Below are 27,656 nucleotides of genomic sequence, written 5' to 3'. Positions count from 1 at the left end.
AGGCGCTCGTACCGCCCCCTTCCGCCCCGGGCGGTGTTTCCTTCCGATTGGTGCAGAGGAAGGCGTCCCTCTGACGTCAGTGCCCGCCCACTCGCGGGCTCGCGTGGAGGCCGGGGGTGCGCGCGGGGGCGTGTTGGCTGACGCCAGCGCGCGGGCCGCCGCCATTGGTCGGCGCGGAGCGTCACGTGGTGGCCGCGGCGTGTGGCGCGAAGGCGGAAGCGCTCCGTGTCGGTCCCTCGCGGCGGAAGCGCCGCCATTTGCCGGTGTCGGCGTGTGTGAGGAGCGGGCGGGCGGCGGGAGGATGCCGGGGGCGCGGCGCTCGCTGGCCTCCCCGGTGGTGAGCGGCGTGCTCTGTCCCTGCGGCTCCCCGCGGGCCGCCGGCGCGGCGACCGGCCCGGGGGCGGAGGGCGGTGGCGGGAGCGCGGGGCCCTGCGGGCGGTCTCTGTGTGAGGCCTCCGAGCAGGACCGGCGCCTCCGCGCCCTATTCCAGAAGCTGGACGTGAACCGCGACGGCGCGCTCTGCATCCACGACCTGGCCGTGGGCCTGGGCCGCCTCGGGCTGCACCGCACCGAGCTGGACCTTCTGGTGAGCGGCGGGGGGCGGGCGGGGCGGCAGGGCTTGACCCGATGGGGCCCAGCCGGGCTGGGCTCCGGACCTGCGTTGCTGGGGGGTGAGGAAGGGTCTGGCCGCCCTCCTCATCCCGTGTCCGCCCCGCAGCGCGGGTCTGTCCCTGGATCCCGGCTCCGTGCCGCGGAGCTCCCCCGGCTCCGCCGTTCTCGGGAGCGGGACGTGGGCTCTGAAGACCCGGTAACTGTGCCCCGGCCGGGGCAGAGACCCGCCAGGTTAGTTGGTGATAGTGGGCACCTGCTTGTTGCATGCCGGCGCTTGTATCCAGTTACCTTCCTGATGCGTAGCCGGGAGGACCCTGAGAGAGCGCAGGCGTTTGTGTGGTGGGAGATGCCGCTGCTCCGCTCCCGAGAGAGCGTTTAAGCATTTCTAGGTACTTGCCTAAAATCAGCCCTGCTGACTTGAACACTAAACCCGGAGGAATCTGCTTGCTTACTACCTGTAGGCACGTGCAGCATTAACTGTGGGAATTTAGGATTGAAAACTTACTGCTTGGGCAGGAAGCACTATAAAGAAAATCCTCTTTCTCCAGGTCCAGGGACTAGGAAGCTTGCATGTTTACTTAAATTTGTAAAAGGTTTTTTGGAAGGGATAGATGCAGTCAGGTTGTCGTGCAGTTTTCATTGCATCATTGCGCTTCCTCATGTTAGTCTTTGGCACCATGTTGCTACTCAGGTTTCTTGCCCAAGATGGCTTATACATGCTAAACTCAATTATCTGTTTTAAGGGGTTTGAAATATCTTAAAATGTGGGAAGGCTGCTGTATTTGTACAGTTTGCCTGTGGAGGATATGAAATGTGCAGCGCACTGGCTTTCTACTTCAGTATTGGGAGCTGTGCCCTTTTGTGGTCACACAGCTCTTTGTGTGATGCTGTACACTGACGATTCTAGGCTTCAAGGTTCAACGTGATGTTGCTCTATTTAACTGTAATTAGTGCAATTTACATCTGCATGAATCTGAGTAATGGGCTTGTCCTCAGTGCACAGTTTGTTCCTGCCTAGTCTCTTGTATTTTATATGCAGGACCATAAAAAGCTGAGTATCTTGGGAGGATAGGAGATAAACACATGGGTGCAGTCGGGGATGTGCCATCTCAGAGTGCCTCAATCCTGCAGGAAGGAAGAAGAGTTTAAGGATAACTTCTGAGTCACTGAAAAGACATCTAATTTAAGTGACAGTTCCTATTCTCTCCCAGTTCTGGGAGTGGTGCCCCAGTTTGAGTGCTTTAATTGCATGTATTCATCCTTTCCAGAGTTTTTAGTTCCTTTCTGACTTTGAATCTCCAACATCTTAACTTCTAACATGTCTTTTTGGTTGGCATCTTTGTTGCTGCTGTAATGTGTGAGAATTCTTCTGTGGTGTGAGGATCTTGTGAGTGGTTTAGCTGTGCAGTTTCTAAAAATAACGATAGTGCCATGGCGATTTTCTGCTGTGTGCATTTTGGTAATGAAATCTGATTATACCATATAAATCACCTGTGCATGCCCTGTGAAATGCTGAGCTGCTGCCACCCGTGGGTGCCGAATCCTTTACCTCTGGCAAAAGTCCCTCATTCGTCAGAGCGCTCTGTGCTTACGCCTGCATGCCTGTCTCGGTTTGCATTCCCTTTTTCTCCTGGGCACGTTACTCAATCCAGCCTGATATTCTCCAGGCTAGCAGGATGCACCCTGAAACAAAATGCGTTTTTACTTCCCAGCAGATAGCTTCTTTGCTTGCCACGCTGTGGGAGCGGCAGAGAAGAACGTTCTGCAGGGACTGGAACTGCTCTGTCGGAGGGAAGCGCTGTCTGGATGCTGCTTAACAATCCTGTCTTTCTGCTGAAGCCCTTGTCTGTCAGTATTGTTCCTCAGCTCTTCACTTCCTCTGCCTACTCTTCCGCCGTGCAGGAAGCGGCTGGTTAGATGAATAGAGTTTGCAAAGCATTGTTAGTACTGCAGAGCATCCCCTTCGGCGGTGTAAAAAGCGTCCGTTAAGAACGGGGATGCAGAGTTCAAAACTCTTAATTTCCAGTTAAACATGTGGGAACAGTCCTCGGAGAGCTGGTTAGAAAACTTCCGCGTGGTGTAATTTTTAGGAAAATAAAATAAACTTCCTGTTTCCCAGGCAGTTCTATTAATAAGCCCTTCTTTTTTCTGCTCCATCGTTAGCTAATAACGGCAACTGGGTGCTTGGGGTAACTAATATGAAGTCACGCTCAAGAAAAGTGCTTAAGCATCAAGATGAAAACCTTTTTGATGTATTGGACATGGTGTTTGGAGACTGATTTAGGCATAAATCACATGAATTGCTTGTGATTAGTAAATTACTTGGTGGCTCCGGTGCATTTTATTTTTCCTTCCATGCAACAGTACATTTGATATGGGAGTTGCCTTCTAACGCTTGGGAGACAGACGGAGAAAATATTAGTCTCCTAATGTGAGGTTATCACCAATCTTAGCTGAATGTTGCTAATCTCTTTGCGTCAGGAGGCTAAAAGGCCTTGTAACAATAATAGTTTTGGGCTGCAACTTGAAAAGAAAATGAACAATGTTTTGGCTCTAATGCTTGAGAGCTCTTACTGAGATAAAACCCTTTGTAGCATTCTTGGAAAATTGCTGCCTTCTGTTTCAGAGGTGGCCTTCTGTGGTGGGGGAGAGAAGGGGTTGTACTTGGATGTCCTTTGAGGTGGAATTTGCTTATGTAAACGTTGGATTTTTTTCACCCATGCTGTTATCTTTAAACCATTTGACAAATACAGTGTGCCAAGTCAGTGAGCCTTCTAAAGAAATGCTTGTTTGTGCTGGTTAGCATGAAGCAATTCACATACTTCACTTTGCTTGAGCAGTAAAGTGATAACCATGTGAAGAATTTTTTAAAGGCTTTCTTGTTCTACTGTGTAAAGGGATAGTCTTTTGCTGCTAAACTACATCTACCTCTGGAGTAGTCAATCTCCTGTTATTACTACTTTCTGACTTCCCTCATGAAAATATTTGTGTAGACTTACGGAACTGGAAGTACACACTTCATGGAAATAGAGACAGTTGAACCAGAATGATGTTTTCTACTTTGTATCTGGAGATGTTGCATTGTTGAAAGGACATGTGATGGTAGTATTTGTGTATTTGCCAATATAACTGTTTTCCTACTGATCCCAATTAACTGCAGGGCTGGAGCATCTCTGCTGCTGAAGTTCCAGACAGTTTGAACTGGTGGAATTAATCCCAGCTGCCTAGAGACAGACTGAAGTGGTAAACTTTGTCTGCAGCTACCTCTTCTGTGGTGGTGCTGAGCATCTTCTGCTGGACTAATTCTCTCAGCTTTAAGAAACAGAGCAGACATAACCCTTGTCTCTTTTCAGTTACAAGTGTCTGGTTGACTCTGCTGTAATGATGATGTCCTCCTTGGCCTTGTGATACTTTCTTCTCCAAAGTTCATCTGTGTGACTGCCTATTGCTCCTCAGTATCAGCTTCCTCACGTGAAACTACATCAGCCCCCATTCTGCTGAAATCTTCCCATCTGCTTTCATCACTTATTTCTTAGCCTGGTATCTTCTCTTTGATCTCCTAAGTTCTGGCTGTCCAAACTCCCACACAAATTCTGTTGTTCACTTTTCACGTGTACCAAAGAGCGTAACTGCACTGCTGCAGCTGGACTCTGCAGCGTTTGCTTTGCTTCAGGCCTCTCCTCTGAATGATTTTGCTTTTTAGGTGCATCTCTGGACTCTTGCAGCCGTCAGAGAACACTGTGTCCATGCTGCTCGGGGACAGTTGATCACTTAGTTCTTTCGGAAGTGCCTCCATGGATGGATTGAGAAACTTTCTATTGTAGCACTTGAAATCATAAATAAGTTTAATCTTATTTCTGATCAATATTTTATCTTCTGTCATGATGTCATTTAATTCTTAATTTCAGATTCTATTTCTGTAACTATTTTACTCTCCAAGACTTTTGAATACTCTGTATTATACTGTGCATAATGTACTAAAATTCTCAGCAACTGTAAGGTGCAGAGGAAGCAGGAGAATCTCTTCTGTGTGAGGCTTTCACCTGTTTTCCATTCACAGTCATCTGGAAAAGGAGGATCTGAGTTTTTATTGTGTTACAGAAGTCTGTTTATGATAAAAAGAGTGAAATTCTAATACTGTTCTGTAATCTAGACTGGAATATCTCTCCAAACCTATGTACATTTAGATACAACATCTTCATGGTTTGTGTGTCTTGTGTCCTGCTGGGGCAGTTGTGGAGCTTTTAGCCAGGCCTTGGTAATCTGTCATGAAGGGTTGAGCAACACAAATTGTATCAAACAAATGAAGCAGTGTTACAGTTTGAAATTCCAGTTGATACCCTTCCTTCTGCTGAAAGGTATTTGCCAACAGCTTCTCAATCACCCATCTCCTGACTAATCCCAAAGGACAAATGTGGATACCCTGAGCCAGTTTAACACAAGGTGAAACTGCTTTCAAGAACGTGTTAAATAACTCCACGCATTTATGTATAATGTGCATTAGAATAGCAAGCAAAAAAGATTGTATTTGCTGGGTCTGTAGGGAGTGGAGGCCTGTTCTTGCTTTTTGTAAATTGTAAAATGTGTGGTTTGATGAAGGTCCTGTTCTCATGCACTTGGGAAATCTGGTGCAAGAGTAGAACTGTAGGTCAATGATTTAGTCGTAGATAAAGCCTTTCAAGCTGTGGGAAGTGGATGAGTTGGTGTGAATTCTGGGTTCTGTTACCTTCTCTGATTTAGGCATGCTGAAGACGCAAATGAACTCTTTGTAATCAATCAAATTGGTTCTTGACGGCCGCTGCAAAGACTGAGAAATACAGAGATTGGCTTTGGCACAAGGAAACTTCTCAGTGCAGTGTCAGTTATTAATAGACTTGGCCAGCAACCTCCTAAAGCGAGAGCTTTGCTGGGCTGGAGGGTGCGCTGTGACAATGAATGTCAGGGAGACTGGCTGGCACGCTGGCTGCCTGCCTCTGTCACTCTGCCTGGACCCAGAGGTCACACGGGGAGGGCAGGAGGAGAGGGATGCTGGAGACCAGGCAACCTCTCAAAAGTCTTTACTCAGACTTGGTCTCTGGTCATCAGACCTGCCTTAGTGTGATTAATGTATTAAACTGGTGGTGTGTGTCCACTCAGTGTTCAAAGGGGTAGATTGGAAGTGAGTTTTCAGATGTAAATACATACAAGAGAAACTTGCTCTTGCATAAGCTTACCTTGCGTATAAACAAACAATTGTGGATTAGGCAAGTGTTGCTTTATGGTCATGTACGTACAGGACCAGGTATGTAACTCTTGAGAGATGCAATCTTGGGATGTTCTTCCATGATCATTTTTTGCCCTGCCTTGCAGGAAATTGGAGAAGCCTGGTGGTTCTCAGGTTTATTTAGCAGAGACCTTTGTCCTATTTGCAGAGTGATAATGAATGAAGGATACTGGCTGACTTCTGTGGGATGTGGATGCAACTTTTGACTTGAGCATATCAATTGTAACTGTTGATGTTATGTGAGAGTCTCTCTTTGCAGAAAGGCAGCCTGCATGTCACTGACATGGTCTCTCACCCTTCTGTTTTCGGCGGGATGGGATGTATTCTGAACTCTGTAGTGAAGTGAATGCCTGTAGGATCCCCAGAGCCTGAGTGAAATGAAACAACAAAACTGATCCAAGGCAACTGATTGTGCCTTTGGAGAATATGCAGCAGGGTTTTGGTCTTTCAACACGTTCTGTGGGACATTATTTGGTGACCAGGGCTAGATGCCTTGGTAAGTAGTGGAAAGTGTCTCCTTATCCTCATCCGCATTGGATTATTAGTCAGATTACTGAGATAAGGGCAGAAAAAAACCTCCAGGACTTCAGTATACTTGTTATTTCTTTTAATTTTTTTTTAAAAGAAACTATACCCGTGACGAATCTGGGTGAATATTGAGCAGAAGCCTTAAATGGTTGACAAGTGTTAATAAAATGACATCAAAGCCATAACAAGGACTCGGTCTCCTGTTTGAGAGCCCTACAAAACGGTGATGCTGCAGTTCTGTGCTCTCTGTTGCATATATTATAACATGATATGGTGTTGGGAGGAGGAGCAGGGGGAGGGATTTTTTTTCTTTTAGACCTACTTGTAGCAAATGGTAAATGAGCCTTTGTTCTTGTTCATGTCCTGTTGCTATATTTGTCCCTCTGAATGTGGGACATGAGAGCACTTTAATGATGCCCCAGACTTTGTCTCAGGTGGAGAAGCATAGCTGTGATAACTAGTGTCAGTGTGGAAAGGCAGCGGAGACGTCTTAGTTTTTCGAAGTCATACGTAAGCGAGCTGCAGGGGAGCTTCTGGCAGTTAAAGTGGCTTACAGTGGAGAATTCTGCTGTAAGAGAAATTGTTGAAATTTTTAGATCATGAGTTGCTTGGAAAGGCAAAGCTGTTTGGTATGTGAATCTACATTGCTTAGCCTGAGAGAACAGGGGCTGTGTGAGAGCAAGCCTGGGCCCGGGCTGCTGGGGGGCCATCGTTTCTCCACTAGCTATATTCCTGGTTAATTTTCCAGTGCAGCGAGAAGTTGACTTTCTAATTTCTGAGTACTGAGGATGCCCTTTCTCTTGGTCAATCCCTGGTTCTTCATGTGATATGATATGACCTTGGTGGAACTCGCTGTTCTGGGCAATGGCTGTGTATTTCCCCCGCCCTGGCCAGCGCTCTCTGTGTTTGGCACTGGTCCTCGGTTGCCTTAATATATCGACTAGAATAGCTGATCACTTGTGCCAGGTTTCCTATAACGAGGTGACCTGGGTTTCTTTGTAGTGTTCACTGAACTATGCTGTGTCACCTTAATATATTAATGTAGTTGAATGTCACTAGACAGTTTAATTATTTAAGCAGCAGTGGCCAAGACGTTTAGATTTTATGGCGTGGTGCGAGAAGCGCTGTGCAGGGTTTGGCTTTCTAAAAAGTGAGAAGTACTTACGTTTTCATCTTTCAGAAATTACATTTGAAAAGATAAGAGGTAATTGAAGGAGTCATGGTGGCCCATCCCAGCTGGGGCAGGCTGGGTGCTATCTCTGGGTGGCACACGAGTAGGCAGTGCTCCTCGGGGTGCTTCCAGGAGAGCGCCCGAAGGAGATGAGTCACTGCTGATTCCTGTGGGGTCACTTAAGGAAGTGGAGACGGCGACCGCAGTGGCAGCTCTTCCTGTGCCGGAGGAGGAGAAGGGTCATTGCTCCAAGCACAGCTCCTTTTCCCTCTGCCCCCTTTTCTTTTCACCCTCCCTCCTGCATTTTTTATGTGTTAGCTAGTTGTCTGGTGACGAGGCTCAGATTGTTGCTGGAAAATGCTGTGCACTTACTCAGAAGTCTTCTAGAAGCCATCTTAAAGCAAATGGTCTGAATCTGAATTACTGCCTGGTACTACCAGGCTGGAAAGAGCAAATGCCTGTTTGCAAACTGGAGTTTCAGACTTAGCAGGTACTAAAAAGTGGCCTGCATGATGTGGCTGAAGAGGATACAAGATACCTTGAGCTTTTGGCTTAAAACAGAACATCCTTCTGACAGCTTGCAGTACTGAGGAAAATATTGTTTTAATTAAGCAAAGCACGTCACTGTCTTGCTCTTCCCTTTCTCCTTTGTCTCCGTTTGGATAGATTACATGACTTTATTGTCAGCTTCTCCTCTGGCTATCTAATGACTATCCATTTGGATGGTGTAGGACTCTGAGGCCAGCTGCCACAGGCGCCTTTGGTCTCCGGTGACTGGTGTGCTGGCTGAGAGCCAGTTTTCAGATCAGTCCTGGTGCTTTTCTGCCTTCAAAATCCTGGGCTTGGTTCATGGAAACAGCTGGAATTGGAGGGCTTATGGTCTCCTAATGAAGCGTAGGTCAGGAAAGCTGTTTCACTGTGGCCTAGGTGTTTGTTCATGATTTCTAGAAAAAGTGAATTTTTGTTCCTCCTCCATTCCTTTGTGTCGCTGTTCAGGCTGGACCTGTGGTATTTATTGAATCTTTTCTTATGTGTGAATGATTGGCTTCGTGGTGGTGTTGGTCGGGTAATACTTCCCTACAAATTCCCTGTAGGAGAGCAGTTGTCTTGCCTCTAGCAATAATCATCTTGCCGTTACTAGGTTTATTATTCTGACCTAATAAAATTCCCCACTTGGTAAAAGAAATGCTTTTTTTTCTAAATATGATTAGAAAAGTCTGTCTGTTCTGAAGGAGCTGTGTGGATTAGTGCGGTGGCAGAATTCCTCTGAGGTTTTCTTTAGCGAGGACAAAGGCCAAGGAAGCATTGCTGAGTGTCTGCTTTAATTGCACCCCAGGCATGTAATTTCTTGCACAAATTATTATTTTACTATGGGATGTCTGCATGAACAAAGGAAGATTGGGTCCCTGCCATGCACACACCACTAAAGCTAATAAATACTATGCAGAGAAACTGTAAGCAATAGTGTCCGGTAACATCAGCTGGTTTAATGGGTCCTTGTGAGTAGCAGCCCAGTATTAAGTGACCACTGAGGACAAAACTAAAGTCCCACTCAAGTGTCTTGCCTTCTGTTTTGTGGCTTGTAGCTCTGTGAGTGGTGGGGCCGGTGTGCCTGCTGCTGCCACAGGCAGTCACACTTTTTTGCACCCCATCCATGAGTAGCCTCAACTGGTTACCCCAGCAGAAAGCTCTGTAACTTTTGGCTGGGTTAATGAGGTTGTTGGAGGAGCATATGGGAGCAAGGTAAATGCAGAGCTGATGTGGATGTGTGAGACGACCTCTTTTAGAGGCAGTAAGCTTCAGACCAGTTTCTTGTGAAACGACAGCTTTAGGCTAATAGAAGCTGATTTTGAAGAACGTTTCCCAGTTCAGAAAATCTGCTTTGTTCTTCCTCTGGCCTGAGTGTTAGAAACTTTCAAATGTCATTTTAAAGGATCTGATTCACTGTGTTTTAGAAAGCAGTTTAACTTCTGTGCTTGTTGTTTGTGATGACTGGCAGCAGCTCAAGGTAATGGAGGCATGACAAAAATTCTTCACTCTTTCCTGCCTGTGCCTGACCCGGGGCTTCTGATTATATCCCAGCTAGAACTGGGCTGTGCCATTCCTCAGAGAGGGACAGGGCTTTTCCATACCCTCACCCCAGTGTTACTGCCTCTGAATTTTGTGAATTTTTAATGCTTTGTTATTTTTTTGTATGTGTCAAGTTTTAAGGTAAAAAACTTTGAGTACTCTATGTAGACCTTATGACTAAACAGCGTTTTTTTCTTCTTAAGTAACTCTGAAATGTATTTGCAGAAGAATTCATTTTTAATGTGATGTCTATGTACTTGGCTCTCACTTTTTCCATTACTCAGGTTGGTTAAGGGAATTCAACACTAGCAAGTTCCCAAATGTGATGTTTAGTGTTCTTCCTCTCAAATTTATTTGCGAATTGGCTACTTAAAGCTTGCAGTCCTTTCAGGTTTTGGATTGTATTTTCATATCTAATATCTGTAAAACAAAAGTTTCCTACAGTCTGTCACTCTCAAAAGCTAAAAGCTGAAAATGGAGGTCCTGTGCTTGCTGTAGATCTTGCTGTGGTACTGTGGGTAGGGAGCCTCGGGTGATGTATGTGGTCTTTATTTATCTTTGGTCTGTGTTTATTTATCCTGTGTGTTAAAAAAATCCAAACTGTTCTCTTAAGGAAAAGTCATAATACTTTGGAAAGTGAGGCATGCAGTGCCCTCTGTCTGTAGATGCAAAAGGCAGGCAAGAATCTAGGACTATATATTAAGTTGTTGGTACTTTAAAACAGCAAATGAGCCCTTACTGTCTGCAGGCTGCTGTTGTGCCTGCCAGATGTGGGCTGCTCGCTTCCACCAAGGCAGGTTGACTTTTCTGGTGATGCCCTGGCCGGGAGGCCGATAGCCCCAACCTTACAGCCAGGGCTATGAGCAACTGCTGCTGAAACAAGGCATTTCTTGGAGGAATTTGGGCAAGGTCATGTGTTCGGTGCTTATATATTGATATATACTTGTGGCCGTGCTCTGGCTAATCCTCACCTTGACTGTACGGTTAAAGGCTCCTTCAGCAGAACTCGGCCCGTTTGACTCATCGGCGATAGTTTAACCATAGCGTATTAGAGCGTGTGTAGATGAATAGCCATAAATGCTATGGAAGCGTGTCGCTGTGTTGCGCTGAAAGCCAAATGGCAGAAGCACAATGCAGCACCAAAGAGCTATTGTAATGACGGATGAGACTATAATAGACCAGGGAGAGAGGGTGCAGTTAGAGGTTAATTCAGCCATGGCTGGGAAAAGCCGGCTTCTCTCTGCAGAACCATCTGCTGCCCTAACAAAGAGCTGCGGCCGAAGCTGCCGAGCCCCAGAAGCGGGTACGTACACGCCTCCGACAATCCCGCGCTGCTGAATCGCATCGGGGGCCATGGCTTCTGCGCTCCGGACGGCTGCCCTGCTGCCCTCCCTGCCCGTACCTGCCCGACGGCGTTGGCGGGCGCGCTCCTTTGCGGGGTGCCTCCTGCGTGGAGGGCGCGCTCCCGCCTGGCTGCGCGCGCTGCCGTGCTCCGGAGCACCGCAGTGTTGGGAGCGAGGATTGGCTGGGCACTGCTGCAGTGGGGACGCAGCCTTGGGTGTTCAGCCTCGCTGCTCGGCTGATGTGCCGTTAGGATGAGCCAGGACATGCGGGTTAATTGGCAGCTCTGAGAAGCTTCTCTCGGAGAGGTTCATCTTTAGCTTTCCGCTTAAGCGCAGCGGCTCGGCTTCTCTGTGCCAGGGGTCTTGTGCTTTGTCTGTTGCCATCAGATTTCTGAGGCTCTGGTACAATGAGCTGCTTGTCAGGCCAGGCACGACTGCAGTAGCAGCAATTTCAAAAGGCAGGAAGCGTCCGCAGGAGCGGTCTGTAAAGAATCTGAGCCTGTGGAGTCGCTGGGTTGAAGCTCCTACTGGCTGCCGTGCCGATTCCTGTCTTGGGGGTGCTTGGTAGTGCAGTCACATCACCCTTGGCAGCGGGCAGCTCCTGAGCGCGCAGGGTTTCCCTGCCTGGGATGCTCTCTGGAGCAGCAATGCTGCAGACCCTTTGGCATTTTCTGTTTAGCTTCTTTCCCAGGGCCATATGCCAAGGTCCTGCAGATGAAAAAGAGGATGAGGCCAGAAACACCACCCCACTTCCAGGCCCCGGGGAGAAAGGGCCAAAGATGTTGGGGAAGCCACAAGACAGAGGGACTGATCCCACTGAAAGGAGACCAACTATCCTACTGGTGGTTGGACCCGCAGAGCATTTTCCAAAGGTAACGGGATATCCAGGGGCCTGAGGAGGGGTTGGTGCACATGACAGTGGAGTGTGTGGTCTGCCGGGAGTAGGGGTGTTGCAGGTTGGGTGTGTGCGTAGCTGGGGGTGGGTGCGTGTGTATTTGGGGAGGGGGGAGAGGAACAGGAAAAGGGAGCAGGGTCCAGTGTGTGCTTGCTAGCAGGGAAATGTGGGGGGACCAGGGGAATGACTGTGAAGAGAGGAGGTGATCTAACCTTTTGGATATGATGTTCAAAGGGGGGAAAAAATGCTGTTTAGGGGCAAAGGGGAATAGAGGGGTCTGGAAGGTTCCTGGGCAACTTGGAAGAAGCATGACGGAGAGGACAGGGAATAATAATGCAGGTTAACGGCGAGTCCCACCCCTGCACTGGAGACCAGCAAAGGATCAAATAGATCCTAACATGTTCCGGAGTCACTGGTAATTTGGCAAGCCTCTGGAAAAACTAGCATGTTTTGAGCAAATGAGTAACTGGCTGTATTATTTGAATGGCACAGCCTGGAAGAGAGTAAAACCCGTCCCTGGGGAGCGGGGTGGCATAAGGGAGAGACTAAAATCTGCGTGAGGATGGGAACTTCCCAGGGGGTGGGAGAGCGGGGAGGTGGTGGGTGCGCACAATTGGCGGAGAATAAATGGTGAGGCTTTGTCTGGGGGGAGACAAACAAAAGCTGCTTAGTTTAGTGCCTGGGCTCCTAGCACAGTGCTGGCTGACTGCAGTTCTGGTTTATTTTTGATGGGGAGGGAATGCTGTCTGTCTCTCCTGAGGATGGTGCAGTCAGCAATGACTGCTTGTGGTTTAAGACCAAGGGTGTGACGTGGGATTAGGGGAGAAGGAGTTGGGCATAACCCCTGCGAGTGGTGGGAGTTTGGGATAATACTAAGGTCTGCAGCAGGGGTAGGGGTGTGTGACTTGCAGGATCTAGCTTATTTAACAGGGAACCGGGCATGGTTGTTGCTGTAAGCTTTCTCTTTAAAATGGGGGATGAACAGGTTTAAGTTGTAGAGGGGATTAGTGTCTGTTCAGCTGCTGTTCTGAATGGAAACAGACAGGGTGGCATTCTGGGGAGCAGAAGCCACTCCCTGCTTGAATCAGACTGAAAAATCTGCAGGGACTTTTGCCTTCATCCCTATCGTTAGCAGTTAGCACTGTGCATCCTCTTTAAAAAGAGGAGTGTGCGCATTTTGAGGAGGGCTTTCGTGCAAGGAGGTTGAAGAAGGACAGAGGCTCAGAACTGAAGGAGGTTGTGATGAAAACCTTGAAAGCGTAGGGCTGAAAATCTCTGCTGTCCTCCAGGGAACAATGGTCCCTCAGTCAGGCAGAGCCCATCTGTTCACACCTAGAAATGAAGCTTTCTCTGAAAGCTGATGCCAATCTCTTCTGTGTGACCCTGGGAAGTTTCGCTGCATAGGAACCCTAACATTGGCTAATGGAGAAATACCTGGAGGATAAGGATGTGGTAAAATGGAGTTATTGCAGCTTAGGAAGTAACTGCCCATCTGCTAGGAGGTTGTGACTGTAATTTTAGCCTGCCCTGATTGTAAAGTAAAACGCAGTGTAAAGCTCTTCTGTTGAGGATTATGCAGATATGTTTTTACCTTGCGATTCAGGCTGGCTAATACTGCACCTAGTCATCGTGGCTCAGCTGGTGGACAGTAACTTGTTAAGCTGCAATTGCTTGTTTGTGATTGATCAGATATCTGCGTCCTAATTACCTGTCTGAAGGAGAAATGTTGCAAAATTCTCATACAGCCTTAGGGGTAGATTATAAACCACTGTGAGCAAACATTATTATTTGGTGTTTAAAGAAAATGTGGGGGACACATGGCTTTTGTTCTCTGCCACTGATTGTCTGTGACCTTGGGAGAAGTCTCTTGGCTGGTATGTCACTTTGTTTTGTAAAAACACCTGTAACTACCTATCTGTTAAAACCAGAAAATATCACACCTTATACTGAGGTTACTGTAAGGAATTGACATGTATCAATAAGCTTGACTGGAGCTGCTTCCTAGCCCTGGCTCTTCAGTCTTCGTGTTGTTGTTGGCGTGTTTCTGCTCAGATCCTTGCTTGAAGGTAACGATTTCAACATGAAGCTGTTTCTGCAAATGTGGGAGAAAATACTGACTATAAATGTGATGCGTTGGCCCCTGGGTGTGTGTACACAGAAGAGAGGTATGATCTGCCCCTGATGTCACCATCTGGACTTGTAACTTTGGATCTGTGTGTTGTCAGTGGAACAGGTCACCTTTCCTGGTCACCTTTATGTCCAATAAATACCATGTAGTGTTGTCTGCCTTCCCCGGTCTCTATCCTTCCCCTTGCAGAGTCTTGGCTGGCTGCAGCTCTTTACTCTGCTGGGGTCTCTTAAATGATTAACTCCCCTCCTTCATACACTTTACACTCTTTGTTTGTGCTTTCTGAGGACTTTCTGTACTGTACAATTAATTATAAGCTAGTTTCCAGAAATTAAAAAATACCAAGTCAGCAGAACTTAGTGAAAACTTGGAGCAATAGTGGTTCTCTCTCTGGCCCATGGTGTACTTGCCCAGAGACCTGTTTTGCTTGTGAAGGAGGATGTTAGTTATGTGGCTGTGACACTCACTGGCGCTTGATATTTTTAGAGACTTTTTTTTAGCAACGTGAATTCAAAATTAAACAGCATATTTTCTTGCTCCTTGTATGGCCGCATCCTCCCATCCTTTGGGAGGTAGCTTTTGGAGCTGATGTAGTAAACTGGTGATGAAGCAGATGCCTGGAAGAGTACAAATGACTTGGAAAGGTTAGCGTTGCAATGGCAGGGTATTGAAACTGGTAACTCGTGCAGCATTTAAATAAGAACCAAATGCTATAAATAAATGAATGCTATAAATAAAATGAAAACGCGTTTGCAGCTTCCTTGATGGTAAGAAAAGTGAGCCTTCTGTAGAAGGAAGACAGACTCATCTAGTGCTCGCCTTAGCAAAGAAGGGTATTAGCTAGGCTGGCTTCACAGGGACCACAAAGGTGTAGGTCCAGCTCTGGCTTCATTGGCAGAATTGGTGGAAGGAAGAAGATTGGGGAGGACTGACTTTATTTGGAGCTCTGTGCCCTGTCCTCGGCTTGATCAGGAACAGACAGTGCTGATGAGGGATGTGCTGGGCATCGCTCCCGCCTGAAGCCCTGGGAGGGGTGTGCTGCTGCGGGAGCGGGTCCGGCTGCGTCTGCTAAGGCCTGGGCTTATACTACTTGTGTTCCAGCAACACTGATCCCTCCAGCTTTGGAGAGCTATGTTACTTTTGAGTACTTCCAGGTTTGCCAGGATTTTTTTAGGTGAAATCTAAAAACTTGTTAATGCTTGTTTAAGTTCCCTTTGTCATTATAATCAGAATTGCTGGTATAAACTTCATTTGTAATCTGTCTCTCCTTAGCTCGCTGTCCTGTAATTAATACCCTGCTTAAAATCAGCTTTCTTAACCTCATTACCTTTCTCCCTTTCTCTGACGTATATAGTAGGGCTTTTTTTCCTAAAATGTGCAGATTTTGCCTTTTGTCTCTAGCTGCCAACTCCAGAGTTTATTAGGAAAATCTGCATCATGTTGGCATAGCAACTGAGCTGCCAGGCAGCTATTATAGCCATGCTTGGCAATTCATGGGAAGGACTACAGAGGATCTTAAGGCTTGGTGGGGCAAATCTGAGTTACGTTTGTTCACTTACTACCTGGAGCTGGCGGGGAGCTGCTCGTGTCGGTCAGGCTGCTGAAGGTGTTCGCTTGTGACCAGTGGGGTGTAGCGTTAGGGTACTGCTGGCAGTGAGACTCAGTGGGAAGGCTGGGGTGTGCTGTTGGTGTGCATGTAGTGAGCTGCTGCAGCTGATCTTTAAGAGGATCTGGAGTCCCTGAGAAGATCCTGTTTTCATGTGGAGAGACGTCAGCAGGGAGTAGGTTAAGCCTGGTTAGGTAACGTGGCAGTAGTGCCATGGAAGGTGAGGTGCCTGGGGGAGGGCATAAGAAGCTGTTGTAGGTCATGATTCTCAAGGGTACCGAATTGCTGCAAGTTGTGATCTATTAAGCTTTAAAATAATATAAAAAATAAAATCCTTGAAATAAAGCCCCAGATTAAATATTCCCAATTTGTTTGATTGACATGCAGCTCCACAAACAGCTCACTACAGACCTTGGCTTTTATTTAAATCTAAAGAACAAAATACCACGGTAAAGATGTAAAGGCCCCTTGTGGATTAGGATCTGAGAAGGGGAGTGCTTATTGGACTTTGCACTGGCCAGGCAGTGTGTTCAGACAGAGCAAACACAAGAAAATGTTGCTGTGTCCGCAGTGGTGGGGAAGGCTGTTAGCTGGGCTGGCGTAAACCAGTTTAGCAAACATGCTGTGTTACTTCAAGTGTGGGCAGGATTAGTGTGTTTTGGTTATTGGCTATGGCTTTTTGCATCTTCCTTCTCTTGTTAGATGTTAGCGTCTCTTTGAGGAATATCAAGACTATAACTTTAATTTAAAATTAATGTAAGGAATTAGTAATTCTGTATTGAGCAGTATTGTGACCTACTGCGCTTCTTTGGTACTCTCGCTGTAGTACTAGGTGTCATCCCATACATCGAACTCCACTGAATGCTCAGAAGCCTGTAATTATATCCACATTAAATGATGCATGTGCCACACTCCCTCTTCAGCCTGACTTGCTTCTGATGAAAGCTCAGGAACTCGCTTACAAAGTGGTTAAATTGTAAATGGTAGAAACTGGAAAATGTTCTGCCCTGGCCACTTGTCATTGTAGCACATATCCGACTGCAATGTTTAATTGTAGTTGGAAGAGGAGGAATAACTATTAAGCTGGCGTAACTGCTGTGTGCATGCCTAGCTAGGAGGCTTTGAAGCAGCTGGGTCTGTTTTGAAGCCTGCTCTTGATTTTGGTGGTTCTTTAGGTATTTGGCACAATGGCAAACCTTCTCCACAGGCTTTATGGCTGTCTGTGTTAGTAACGCTGGAGTGCTGCAGAGGAGAGAGCTCTTGGTATGCAGAGATTGCCTGCTCCTCCCTGGCACAAGTGGGTTTGGGAGAACTTTCAGCCAAAGCCAATCAACTCTAGCATAGCAAAGTAGCCTTATAAAAGTGGAATTTCAAAGCTTTTGCTTAAGCTGGATATCCCAAACATGTATAAAAGCAGTAAGTGGCTGGCCTCTTGCTCTTACTGTGTTTTAGAGGAAGAATTTGTGGGAAGAGGAACAGTGAGAGTCCTCCTGTGCCGTATGGTGGGAGAGGTTATGATCAAGACTGGTCCCAACTGTGCTGTGTGTGTAAAACTCCAGAGGGGTGAGAGCAGGATCAGAAAGGACTGATCAGAAGTAAGGGACAGCAAATGAGCGTCTCGGATGTTGGCCAAAGTCCCTTGGGTTAAAAGACACGCCAGTAAGAGTTAACTTGTGGTGAGCGTGATGTAAGGTCTTGGGGCTTAATGGGAGCCTGGTGTTGAGCAACGGGAGGCAGCTCACATGGGTCGGGTGTCTTGCTGGCAGCTGGGTGGGACTGTACAGCCTCGGCTTCCCTTTTAAGTAGAAGGGCAGGGCTTGTACAGCCAATCCCACCGGAGCCCAGTGCGCTCATAGGCATGTGTCATGAGACTCACTGGCATTTCCTTTCCACTACGCACTGAAATTAGCTCAGGGGAATCATTCAGCTTTGCTTCCCTTCCCGGTCAGTCTGAGCAGGGCAGCTGAGTCTCCGGCTCAGAAAGATGCTCTGCCTCTGTCTGTATGTGCCAGTGTTTGGGGAGTCGCAGACAGAGTTTGAATACTTTGAGTCGAAGGGGCTGCCGGCTGAACTCAAATCCATCTTCCGACTCAGCCTCTTCATTCCTTCCCAGGAGTTCTCCACCTACCGCCAGTGGAAGCAGGTATGGCCCCGAGGGAGGAACGGGAGGGAGCGAGCTGTGGAGGGGTGGTCTCCGACCCCCCGAGTGGCTGCTCGGAGGGGGAGAAGTTCATGACGACTCTGTTGTAATAGCTGGGTACAGCATGCACGTGTTTCTCTTGCCCCTTGGCAGGGATTGCTGAAGCAGCGTGGAGTGGACTTTTTTTCTTTTTGATTCATTTGGCTTGAATCTGATGAGATTTCAGTGCCTCTAAGACTGTTTAAACCAGTTGATTTGATGCAAGTTCAATAGGAAAAGGGGTTTTCCAAACTATGATTTCTCTGCTTTAACTAGTCTGCTCAAATACAACGTTTCACATCCTCTTCCTTTTCCTCCTTCTTACACCCTTCCGCCTCCCCCCTCCTGACAGGAGGTGTGTAATCTAACGTCAGCTCAAGCTGATGCAGGTCTCACCCCATGAAGGTGAGCAGGTCGGTGCTGTGAGCCAGCGGTGGGTGGGCTGAGCCGGGGGAGGTTGTGCAAGAGCATTTCCCTTCGCTGCAGAAGGGAGATGCACTAAAACTGTGGAGCGCTTGGTCCAGCTCTATCACAGCCCTTGCTTTCGGCTTGCTGCTGCTGGTGTGATTTTCGTCAAACAGCAAAGCTGGGTAGGCTTCTTATACCTTTGTGCAGACGCACAAATGGGGTATGTAGCAGCTTTAGGACGTGTGGTGTCCCAAAGCCTGCAGCAGGGACAGCGTGTTACGCAGGTGACCATAGAAACGTCTGCAGCCAGCGTGGCTGTTATGAGCAGTTCAGTCTATGGAGATTTCATACTTGCTTTTAAAGGCAAAGACCTGCAGGCAGATATTTGTTCATATCTCTGGAGAAGATGCTGGGAGCTTGGCTTTCTCGCCCTTCACACGTGTTGCAGGTTACTGTTTGACAGACTTGCAGCATTTTTGCTTTGTGATCACGGAGGAAGAAGACTAGCAGAGCAAAGCAGCTTTTATTACCTGCAGTCTCTGATCACTCCTTGCACATCTCTGCACTTGTTAGGGGTGTGCTGAGAGAGCGGGAGCAGTTGCACAGTCACATTTCTCTAGTGCCTCCCAATTTTTAGTGCCTGTCAACTGGTTGGGGGTTGCCAGTCAGAGGGAAGCCCTGATTCAGCTGTTCAAGGCCAATCTGCTGACATGCGAGGGATGTTGGTCTATCTTTAGCCTGCAAGTTGAATGTGGGGTCATATCTGAACTTTGCAACAGTCATATGATAAATTGCAGGTTAAGAATACTGGGCGTACCTCAAAGGTCGGGGCAGCTGGGACAGCACTTTCTTATTTAAGGTTCGTAAAATGATTAGGCATAATCCCCATAGCATTAGGGCTAAAGTGACAGGACTTGGTGGGGCAAGGGAGAGAGAGTTTTAATACTGAAGTATTTAGTATTGAAGTCATTTAAAATGGCATTGAAACAAAGACTTAATGCTTATGACGGGGACAGGTGCTCATAGGCTGAGGAAACATCACAATAAGCTTAGGTTTGCCTATTACCCTTGAAGCCTAAATATTGAACAAAATATTGGTGAACAGAGGGTTAGCCTAGTGTTTGATCACAGAGCTTCCTTAACCCACCTGCTGTTCACAGAACTGTTATGAGAATTAAAAATCTGGGTGATGCAGTAGACTGAATCACACCTCGTTTAGTGTTGCTCACTGATTCATGTTGAAAAAGACTTACAGGCTGTCAAAGGCAAGTGACTGAACAAGAAGGGGAATAGGAACTCCCTGAGCCACATTCTTAGTCTGGAGATCACCTCTCCTGTCAACACGTAGCCACGTGCCTTTAGATAGGACAGTCCATCGGCTATTGCCCCATGCTGGAGCGAGTTAATTAGTCATTTACCTTGTCCTAGATGTCTGGCACAGAGTCTGATCTTGATTTAAGCTTTGTCCTACTAAGAGCCTTTTCTTGTTCTATATGCATCTCATGGAAACTTGTATAATTAAAGCACATAGCTTCAGGGTGCCTCAACCAGTTCACAGGGGTTTTTATCTCTGGCTGTGTCCACTAGAGCTGGACAGGCTTTTTCTGGTTGGAGTTAGTTATTGCCAGAGGGAACTTACTTCTCTAAGGATCATAGTAGGCATGAAATTCCTTTTCCTGTTCAGGTTTTTTTATTACCTGAAGTTTTGTGATTCACTTTTTATGCAAATCTGTTGCCTCATACTTAGTTCAAGAACCTCTACAAGGGCTTTTTAAGTGTTAATCAAGACACAAGACTGAGATTAGACACATGATACGAGCAGAATATCCCTGATAAAAGCATGAGGCATTTCATCTGCGTAACTAACTTTGGGAGACAGTTGCCTGGAATCAGGTGACTTTTCTACACTACTGCTTTCCTCAAATTTCTTTGAGGAGTTATCATAACTGTTAGCTGCTTTCTGGAGGAAAAGTCAGTCCTGTAGGAAATGATCTTTAAATATGGTAGAGGAAGGAGCAGATCTGTCTGAATGAACAAAGGAAGTGACAGTTTTCGGTTGTTTTTTGAACAGAAAATTGTGAAGGCTGGAGACAAGGACCTGGATGGACAGCTGGATTTTGAGGAATTCGTTCACTATCTCCAAGATCATGAAAAGAAGCTGAGACTGGTTTTCAAGAGTTTGGATAAGAAGAATGATGGTAAACACCTTTCTCACGCTCATGAATAGACTACTGCATGCGTTAGCTTGTAATGTATATACTTGAGCTCACTGCTTTATCTTTGCAGGCCGTATTGATGCCCAGGAGATTGTACAGTCTCTTCGGGACTTGGGGGTCAAGATCTCTGAACAGCAGGCTGAGAAAATACTGAAGAGGTGAGGATGAAGCTGGTGGTTCTGTGTTACTGTTCAGGGGGTTAGAAGGAAATGTAGGGACATGGAACCCATCTCCTCTCTCTACCCTGTACACACTTTGCAGAGACTTCAGCTCCTCCCTTTTTGCCTATTATTCTTCATTTTGATTTTTTTCCATGAGTTGACACTTACAAGGTTGTAATGCATTATGGAGAGTTACTGTCAGAATCTCTTATCTTCCTGACCTGTTGTGGGGAAGTGCTTGCACCTGAGCTGATTTGCATCCCTGTCTGATTGTCCTGTTGCCCTGGGCTTGCTGCTTTGGAGAAAGACTGTGCTCTTTGGAAATGCTGAGTGCTTTATGCATGTGGCACTAACATGTTAACAACCACTTATTTGTGCTGTTTTTTCCTCTTTCTTTCCTCTGCTACCTTCCCTCTGTCTGTTTGCCTGTGTGTCAGAATAAGGACGGGACACTTCTGGGGTCCTGTCACCTAGTAAGTATTATTTTCCCTTCAGTGTCAGTTATGAGTCCCTAAGTTTGGCAGGAGGGGGTACAACTACTCCTCTGGGTCAGTTAAAGGGGAGAGAGAGGGAAGGAAAAAGGGAGCCCACTTCTACCTCTCTGCAGTGTTTGGTGAATAGAAGGTTTCCTAGCTTTGTGTTGTGTCTCTTTAGAAGTCTTTTAGTAGTTGCTTTGCAAAGCTTTTTTGGTGTAGGCCTGAATAATCAAAGGGAAGGGGAGGAGGAATTTCTCATCCAGTGGGAGTCTGTACTCATCTACGGATAAATCTTTTTAGCATGGATAAAAACGGGACAATGACAATTGATTGGAATGAGTGGCGAGACTATCACCTGCTGCACCCAGTGGAGAACATTCCTGAAATCATCCTGTACTGGAAGCACTCCACGGTAAGAAATGGTTCCTCCACAACAGGTCTTAGTCTTTCCCCAGCTTCTTAAGAGTCCTGACCCCCAGGAGCTGCTATCTGCAGTCCCTATCTTTCTCTTCATGGTTCAGTAGCTGCCTTGTAGCCCTAGACGCCCAATTGCTTCCTGTCCTGTCTTCTTATCTTGCCACCTATCACTGGCACGTGATAATGTGAAGCCTCTGGCACAGGTGATAACAACTGCACGTTCTGCAAGAAGATGAGGGTGTTCACTTGGCTTGCACCTCAGAGCTTTGCACCAGTGGCCAGCCCTTGCTGGTTCAGGACCTGTTAAGACTAGAAACTGATCTTACAGGCAGCAGTCCTTCCTGGAGATATTTCAGTGGGTGTAAATAGCATGTAACGAGATTGAACTGGCTGTGAGCTTGGAAGGTTCCAGAGGGGCCCAGCTTTTTTGCCACGCAGCTGCCTGCAGTTGGTCATTTTGTTCCTTACTGTGATGCACAGTATTTTAAAGCAGACAAACGTTCAGCAGTTGCCAGCTTCTTGGTCAGAAATTTCTGAATGTGAAAGTTCCCCGTGTGACGTGCTATAGCAGTGGCAGTTCTGTGGCCAGACGCAGCAGTTAATGGCTATAGATAAGCTGCTGACTTGGAATAAGCATATCCAGTACTTCAACACTTAGCATTGATAAGGAGCAGTAAAACTTTGGCAACATCATTAGGTGATGAAACACTTCTCAACACCTTATGCTTTTGCAGATCTTTGATGTAGGAGAGAATTTGACCGTCCCTGATGAGTTCACAGTGGAAGAGAGGCAGACAGGGATGTGGTGGAGACATCTGGTTGCAGGTGGAGGTGCAGGTGCCGTGTCCAGAACCTGTACAGCTCCCTTGGACCGCTTGAAAGTGCTCATGCAGGTATGATGGAGCAGTTCCAGTTTGTTTGAATACCGGGCAGATTCCTTTAATATTCTTGGATGCCTAGGAGATGAGACTGTTCATCAACACAGTACAGCACTCTGACCAGGATTAATCTCATTGGTTTTATATTGCTATTTTTGAAAGATTTCTGGATTATTTAAATTATCAAAGTCCTGTTAAAAAGTTATTCTTCGTTGACTAGAAAAAAATGGAATCTTTTGGGAGGTAGACATGTGAAAACTGTCAATAGAGTGCTTTGTGGTTTAGAGCACTGGAAAACTTGGGTTCAAGTCTTGTGTTCCCATGAGAGTTGAAGTGGTTGTGGTGGTCAGCTGGCAGAGCTCGTACTCGGTATTATCTAAATAATAAGTTAGAAAAACTTGCTTTTAGCCTGCTTTATCACTGTACCTGCACTTGAGCCAGCTGAGAAGTTTACCGTGGGTAGCTGATCCTATGCTAGGTATGGGAGTTGCCGATTTAACCTTTCGTCCCATTCCAGAGGGAGATATTGATTAGACTCATTAGTTAACAGTAGACTTCGCAAAAAAGAAAAGAAGCTTGCTTTCCTATTGTAGAAGTTGTCTGGAAGGGATTAAAGCCTTGGCAAATCTCTGGGTAAATAAAAAAGCGCCCTTTTGTCCCCGGATTACAGAAAAACGTAGCACTGTCGTAATCAGGACTGGAACTAATCCAAGCTTGCACTCTCTCTCCCAGGTTCATGCCTCCCGCAGTAACAACATGTGCATCGTTGGCGGTTTTACTCAAATGATCCGAGAGGGTGGACCAAGGTCGCTGTGGCGAGGGAATGGCATCAATGTGTTGAAGATTGCACCGGAATCCGCCATTAAGTTCATGGCTTACGAGCAGGTGAGTAAAAGGGCACAGATAAATCTGGCTGCGGAAGGGTTTGCAGAAGGACAAGCTGAAAAAAAGAAAAAGACGGCTGAGACAAGTCAGTGAGCCTCAATGTCTGTTTTGGCTTCTACAGATCAAGCGGTTCATCGGTACTGACCAAGAAATGCTGAGGATTCACGAGCGGCTGTTAGCTGGTTCTCTGGCTGGGGCCATTGCACAGAGCAGCATCTACCCGATGGAGGTGAGGCAGTGGCTGATAGTCCAGCCCAGGAGGGGTCAGGGCAAGGTGCTGAGATGGGAAAACGGGGGTAGAACACCAGCACTGTGATAGCTTAATTAATGAGTTCTCGGAGGTGATGTCGGGTAATGCTGCTTGCGTGACACTTGCTCTCACCCTGACCATCGTGTCTTAAGAATGACTTTGTATGTTTTTCTCCTATTGATTCTCCTGTAGGCCTTCATGGTATTTATTCTTGTCTTCTAGGTTCTGAAAACACGGATGGCTCTAAGGAAGACAGGGCAATATTCAGGCATGTTGGATTGTGCCAAAAACATCCTTTCGAAGGAAGGAATGGCTGCCTTCTACAAAGGCTACATCCCCAACATGCTAGGAATCATTCCGTATGCTGGTATTGACCTGGCAGTCTATGAGGTATGAAGCTTTTAACCTATTATTACTGGGTCTGGCTGAGATTGAGTTAATTTTCCCCAGCCAAGGTCAACCCACCATGCTATTGTAGGGCTGTGCTGCTTGTGTAGCTTTATCACTGTCAGACCAGTCAGTTACTGCAGGAGTTTGTCATTTATCAAAGCTTTCCTGATCAGCCTTATGGGGCACAAATGGATTTTTTTCTTTTTTTAAACCCAAAATGGCCTGAAAGATAATCCAATACAACGATTCTCCTTTCTTAGTCAACATCATGCATGGTTTCTTTTTTCTTATTTTTGAGAAAATTGAAGCAGAAAATTAAAGAAGGGATTTTCCCCAGGCACTACAGTAGCAGTAGCTCAAAAAGGTTTGGGAAGCCTAGTGCTTCTGGCTGAATGGCACATGGCTTTCTGGGCCTTTATGCTAGACTGTCTATGCAATGTGCTGTTCTTTCGATTGTCTTTTTATTGCTAACTACTGGCTTTTTCCTTCCAGACACTAAAAAACGCCTGGTTGCAACGCTATGCTGTCAACAGTGCTGACCCGGGAGTCTTCGTTCTGCTGGCTTGTGGCACCATCTCCAGTACCTGCGGGCAGCTCGCCAGTTACCCACTGGCTCTTGTGAGGACTCGCATGCAGGCCCAAGGTGAGAACTTCTGGGAACTGTGGGAGCTCCTGTCATGGTCTCTGAGCAGGGTAAAGGTCCTCTAGTGTAAACATTGCAACAACAGCCCCAGCTGGCCGGTGCAGTTGAGCAGGAGGCTATTTGCCATGCTGTAAGAGGACGGTGGACTTTGTGCTACCCTTAGCATCTGGGGCCAGGCACCTCCAGGACAGAGGTTCTGTTTTGCTCAAATCAGGAGTTTTGGACTAAGGGCATCTGCAGAGCAGTTTGGGAAAATGGCTGTGATGTGCAGCACAGCTACGGCTTGCTGAGGAGTGAGGGGCTGTCCTCCACAAGGCGCCTTCGCTCTGTGAACATCCACAGGAGGCACATGAATCAGAACTGCTCTTTGAGACAGATTTTACCTTAAAGTGTTTTCACAGTGTTATTTATTGTGGCTTTCCCTGTTGCAGCTTCAGTGGAGGGTGCTCCCGAAGTGACGATGAGGGGACTCTTTAAACACATTCTGAAGACAGAGGGAGCATTTGGTCTTTACCGGGGTCTGGCGCCGAACTTTATGAAGGTGATCCCAGCTGTGAGCATCAGCTATGTGGTTTATGAAAACTTGAAGATGACTCTGGGCGTGCAGTCACGGTGACCAGGAGATGCCGAGGACTTTGAACTCTGAAATCTTGGGGTGCAATCCCAAGACGTATAGCCATCTCTCATTCTGTGAATGTGTTGACACTAAGCTGACTAAGCAAAGCTGTGAAATCTCAAGATAGTTTGTGAGTCAGTAAGGGGGAGGGGAGGATCTGGTGTCCTTTGCCATCTTGCTACTCAGAGCTTCACATAAAGCATCACGTGGTCCTTTTTGTTGGGCCTTTTGGGAGACCAGGAGGTGAACTCCTGGGAGAATCTTAAGGCACAAGTTGCTGAGGTCAGTTCCCAGCAGTATGGCAGAGTAGCAAAGATTTGGGTAACAGGTCTGCTTGCCGTGTATTGCGTGTACGGAGCTGTTTGCCTGCAGATGAGCACCTTCTGACTTGCTGGAAGAGCTTCTTTTTCCATTCAGAGAGCTTCTTTTTCCATTCAGTTGTTTAACTTCCTACCCATTGTTTAAATTTGTACAAACCTTGTGTAGGAGCTGCTGCCACACCAGGCTTGTTATTATGTTTACATATATTCCTTTGGGTAGGAGACATTCATGTTCTGCTTCCAAGACTTGACATGAAATGTAACTTTGAACTATACTGGTTTTGAGGGCTGGTGGGCAGTGGTTTATCCAGTCAGGCTGAAGGTTACTTAGGCCAGCCTGATGAAGAATTAGGATTATTTATTTTTTATAGGTGTGTCTCATAAATCCACTAACAAGATGCACTTACTAACAGAAGCAGCAGACTAGAGCCTGCATGCCTGTATCCTTTGCATGCCGGGATTGGCTTGTCCTATACTCAGCAGGGGCTTGGAAAGGGGAAGGCAGGAGAGCCCTGGGGGGACTGGCACCTTGATGCATGGCTTTAGTGCACAAAAAGACAATATTTCACAGCTCCTGTGCAGTTGTGCTCCCAGCACGACACGAGAGCCCCTGTGCAGCATTGCATGGACCTCTGAATTCCATTCTGCCTGGTGCCAAGGAGAGCTGGTGGACCTTTTCCAAACCCCGTGCCTACGCTGCTATCTATCTCTTTAGACCTCTTTGTAGATTGATGTTCAGGTTTGCATTAGCGGGATGGAGTCCCCAAGCCAGGAGTATGTCTGCTGTGGGAAGGGGTGTTAGGGAGAGGGGCTGGTTGTCACTGGGAGAGTTGAGCTTTCAGTCCTTAAGATGTGCTTGCTTTTCTTTCAAAGGGTGCTTTTTGTAAGGCTAAGGGAAAGAGATGGCTTTAAAATTTCTCTGACTGCATTATGGGCTATTTTAGTTGATAGGATCTGGCTTCTGAGGCCTGGGAGATCCTCATCCAACTTTACATTTTGGGCAAAACGGACCAGCATTGCATTCCACTGTCTTACTGCTTAAAGCATATTTATTTTGTATTTATTTGAACAGAGTTATGTCGGACTATTTTTATAGACTTGTTTAAATATTGTTACTGTGCTTGTATTTCTCCTGTTTTAAAAAGTTTTCTATTTGTTCTCTTACATCACACAGCTGAGTCGTGGGGAGGGACGCTAAAGTCACTTGTGTACTTTCCCTTTGGGGCTTGAGCTGCCTTTCCCACGTCTGGGGTTGTTGCTGGAGGACCTCAGCCCAGAGAAATTCTGTAGCAGGAAGCCATAGGAGAGAAGGGAGCTGGTGAGGAAGCAGTACGGTGGGAGGAGGGAGAGGGTGCGCGGTGAGGCTCGCCTTATTCTGGAATTGCCTCTGTGCGTGGCTGGAAGGGTTTCAGTGGATGGCTGAAGTTGGGAAGTAGAAGGTCTGTGTATGTTGGGTGTCACAGCGGCCAATTGAGAGGGACCTTGGGGAATTTTTAGGTAAGGGGGGAGGGGAGAAATCTCAGGGACTAAAGGAAATACAAGTTTCCAGAGAGACGGAGGGAAACTTGCACTTGGACACAAGCTGCTGCAGTTGTGCTTTGAGGCTGAATCGGCAGGCCCTGTGCTGAGCCAGCGCTCTTCACGTGCACGTGGCGCGGTGAAGTGTGAGAGAAACCAGAAAAGGGTTTGCTGGCACTCGGCAGCTGCTTTTTCGCTGAGAGATTTTGGTGGTTCATGGAGAGTCTTCAAGGTGAGGCTCTGCCTTGACTAGCCAGTGCTGTCAGTGGTTAGCCACGTGGAAATCTAACCAGTCTGGATTAGTGATACGATTTTTTTTCCACACCCCCCTTCTTGAGACCTGTCACAAATTCTGCAGTGGCTCCTTCCTACCAGTGTGGCCTAATGGGAATATGAGTATCAGAATGCAAAAATCAATGCAAAATGACAACCATCTTTGTAGCTGTAACCACAAATTGTTATAATGCAAATCTAACTTGGATTCTTCATGTAGGGAACAGTCTGCTAATAAAGGTCTGTCAAAGAGATACCACGTGTCTGCATCTCTTTCTTGATACGGTGTGTTGGTGCTGCTTGTGCCCAGACTCTTCCTGGGATGATTCTCCTCAAGGATGCTGACACTGGCAAGGATATTCCTTACAAGGACCTGGGAGAACAGAATTCTTCTTAAAGGCGAAACCAGC

The 27,656-nt window shown here is 46.9% G+C and overlaps 1 protein-coding gene across 6 annotated transcripts; it reads left to right on the top strand.

The window, feature by feature from the left end:
- The first annotated feature begins 184 nt into the window (after positions 1-184).
- SLC25A25 (solute carrier family 25 member 25) lies at positions 185-27,500 on the top strand. 6 transcript variants are annotated; one of them, XM_074891044.1, is made up of 11 exons: positions 263-586; positions 20,275-20,401; positions 20,490-20,577; positions 21,018-21,053; positions 21,357-21,468; positions 22,208-22,366; positions 23,084-23,236; positions 23,358-23,465; positions 23,709-23,876; positions 24,369-24,519; positions 24,951-27,500. In XM_074891044.1, the coding sequence occupies exons 1-11, from the start codon at positions 302-304 to the stop codon at positions 25,133-25,135; spliced, it is 1,572 nt and encodes a 523-aa protein (XP_074747145.1). In that variant the 5' UTR covers positions 263-301; the 3' UTR covers positions 25,136-27,500. The 6 variants fall into 6 exon arrangements, with proteins under 6 accessions (XP_074747147.1, XP_074747145.1, XP_074747148.1 ...); XM_074891047.1 differs by lacking the exon at positions 263-586 and adding an exon at positions 11,118-11,859; XM_074891049.1 differs by lacking the exon at positions 263-586 and adding an exon at positions 17,516-17,759.
- Positions 27,501-27,656: the final 156 nt, after the last annotated feature.

Source organism: Strix uralensis, chromosome 21 (assembly GCF_047716275.1).
Source record: "Strix uralensis isolate ZFMK-TIS-50842 chromosome 21, bStrUra1, whole genome shotgun sequence".
NCBI classification, from domain to species: domain Eukaryota; kingdom Metazoa; phylum Chordata; class Aves; order Strigiformes; family Strigidae; genus Strix; species Strix uralensis.
Note: the sequence above shows the minus strand (reverse complement) of the source record. Positions and strands in the feature narration are given on the sequence as shown.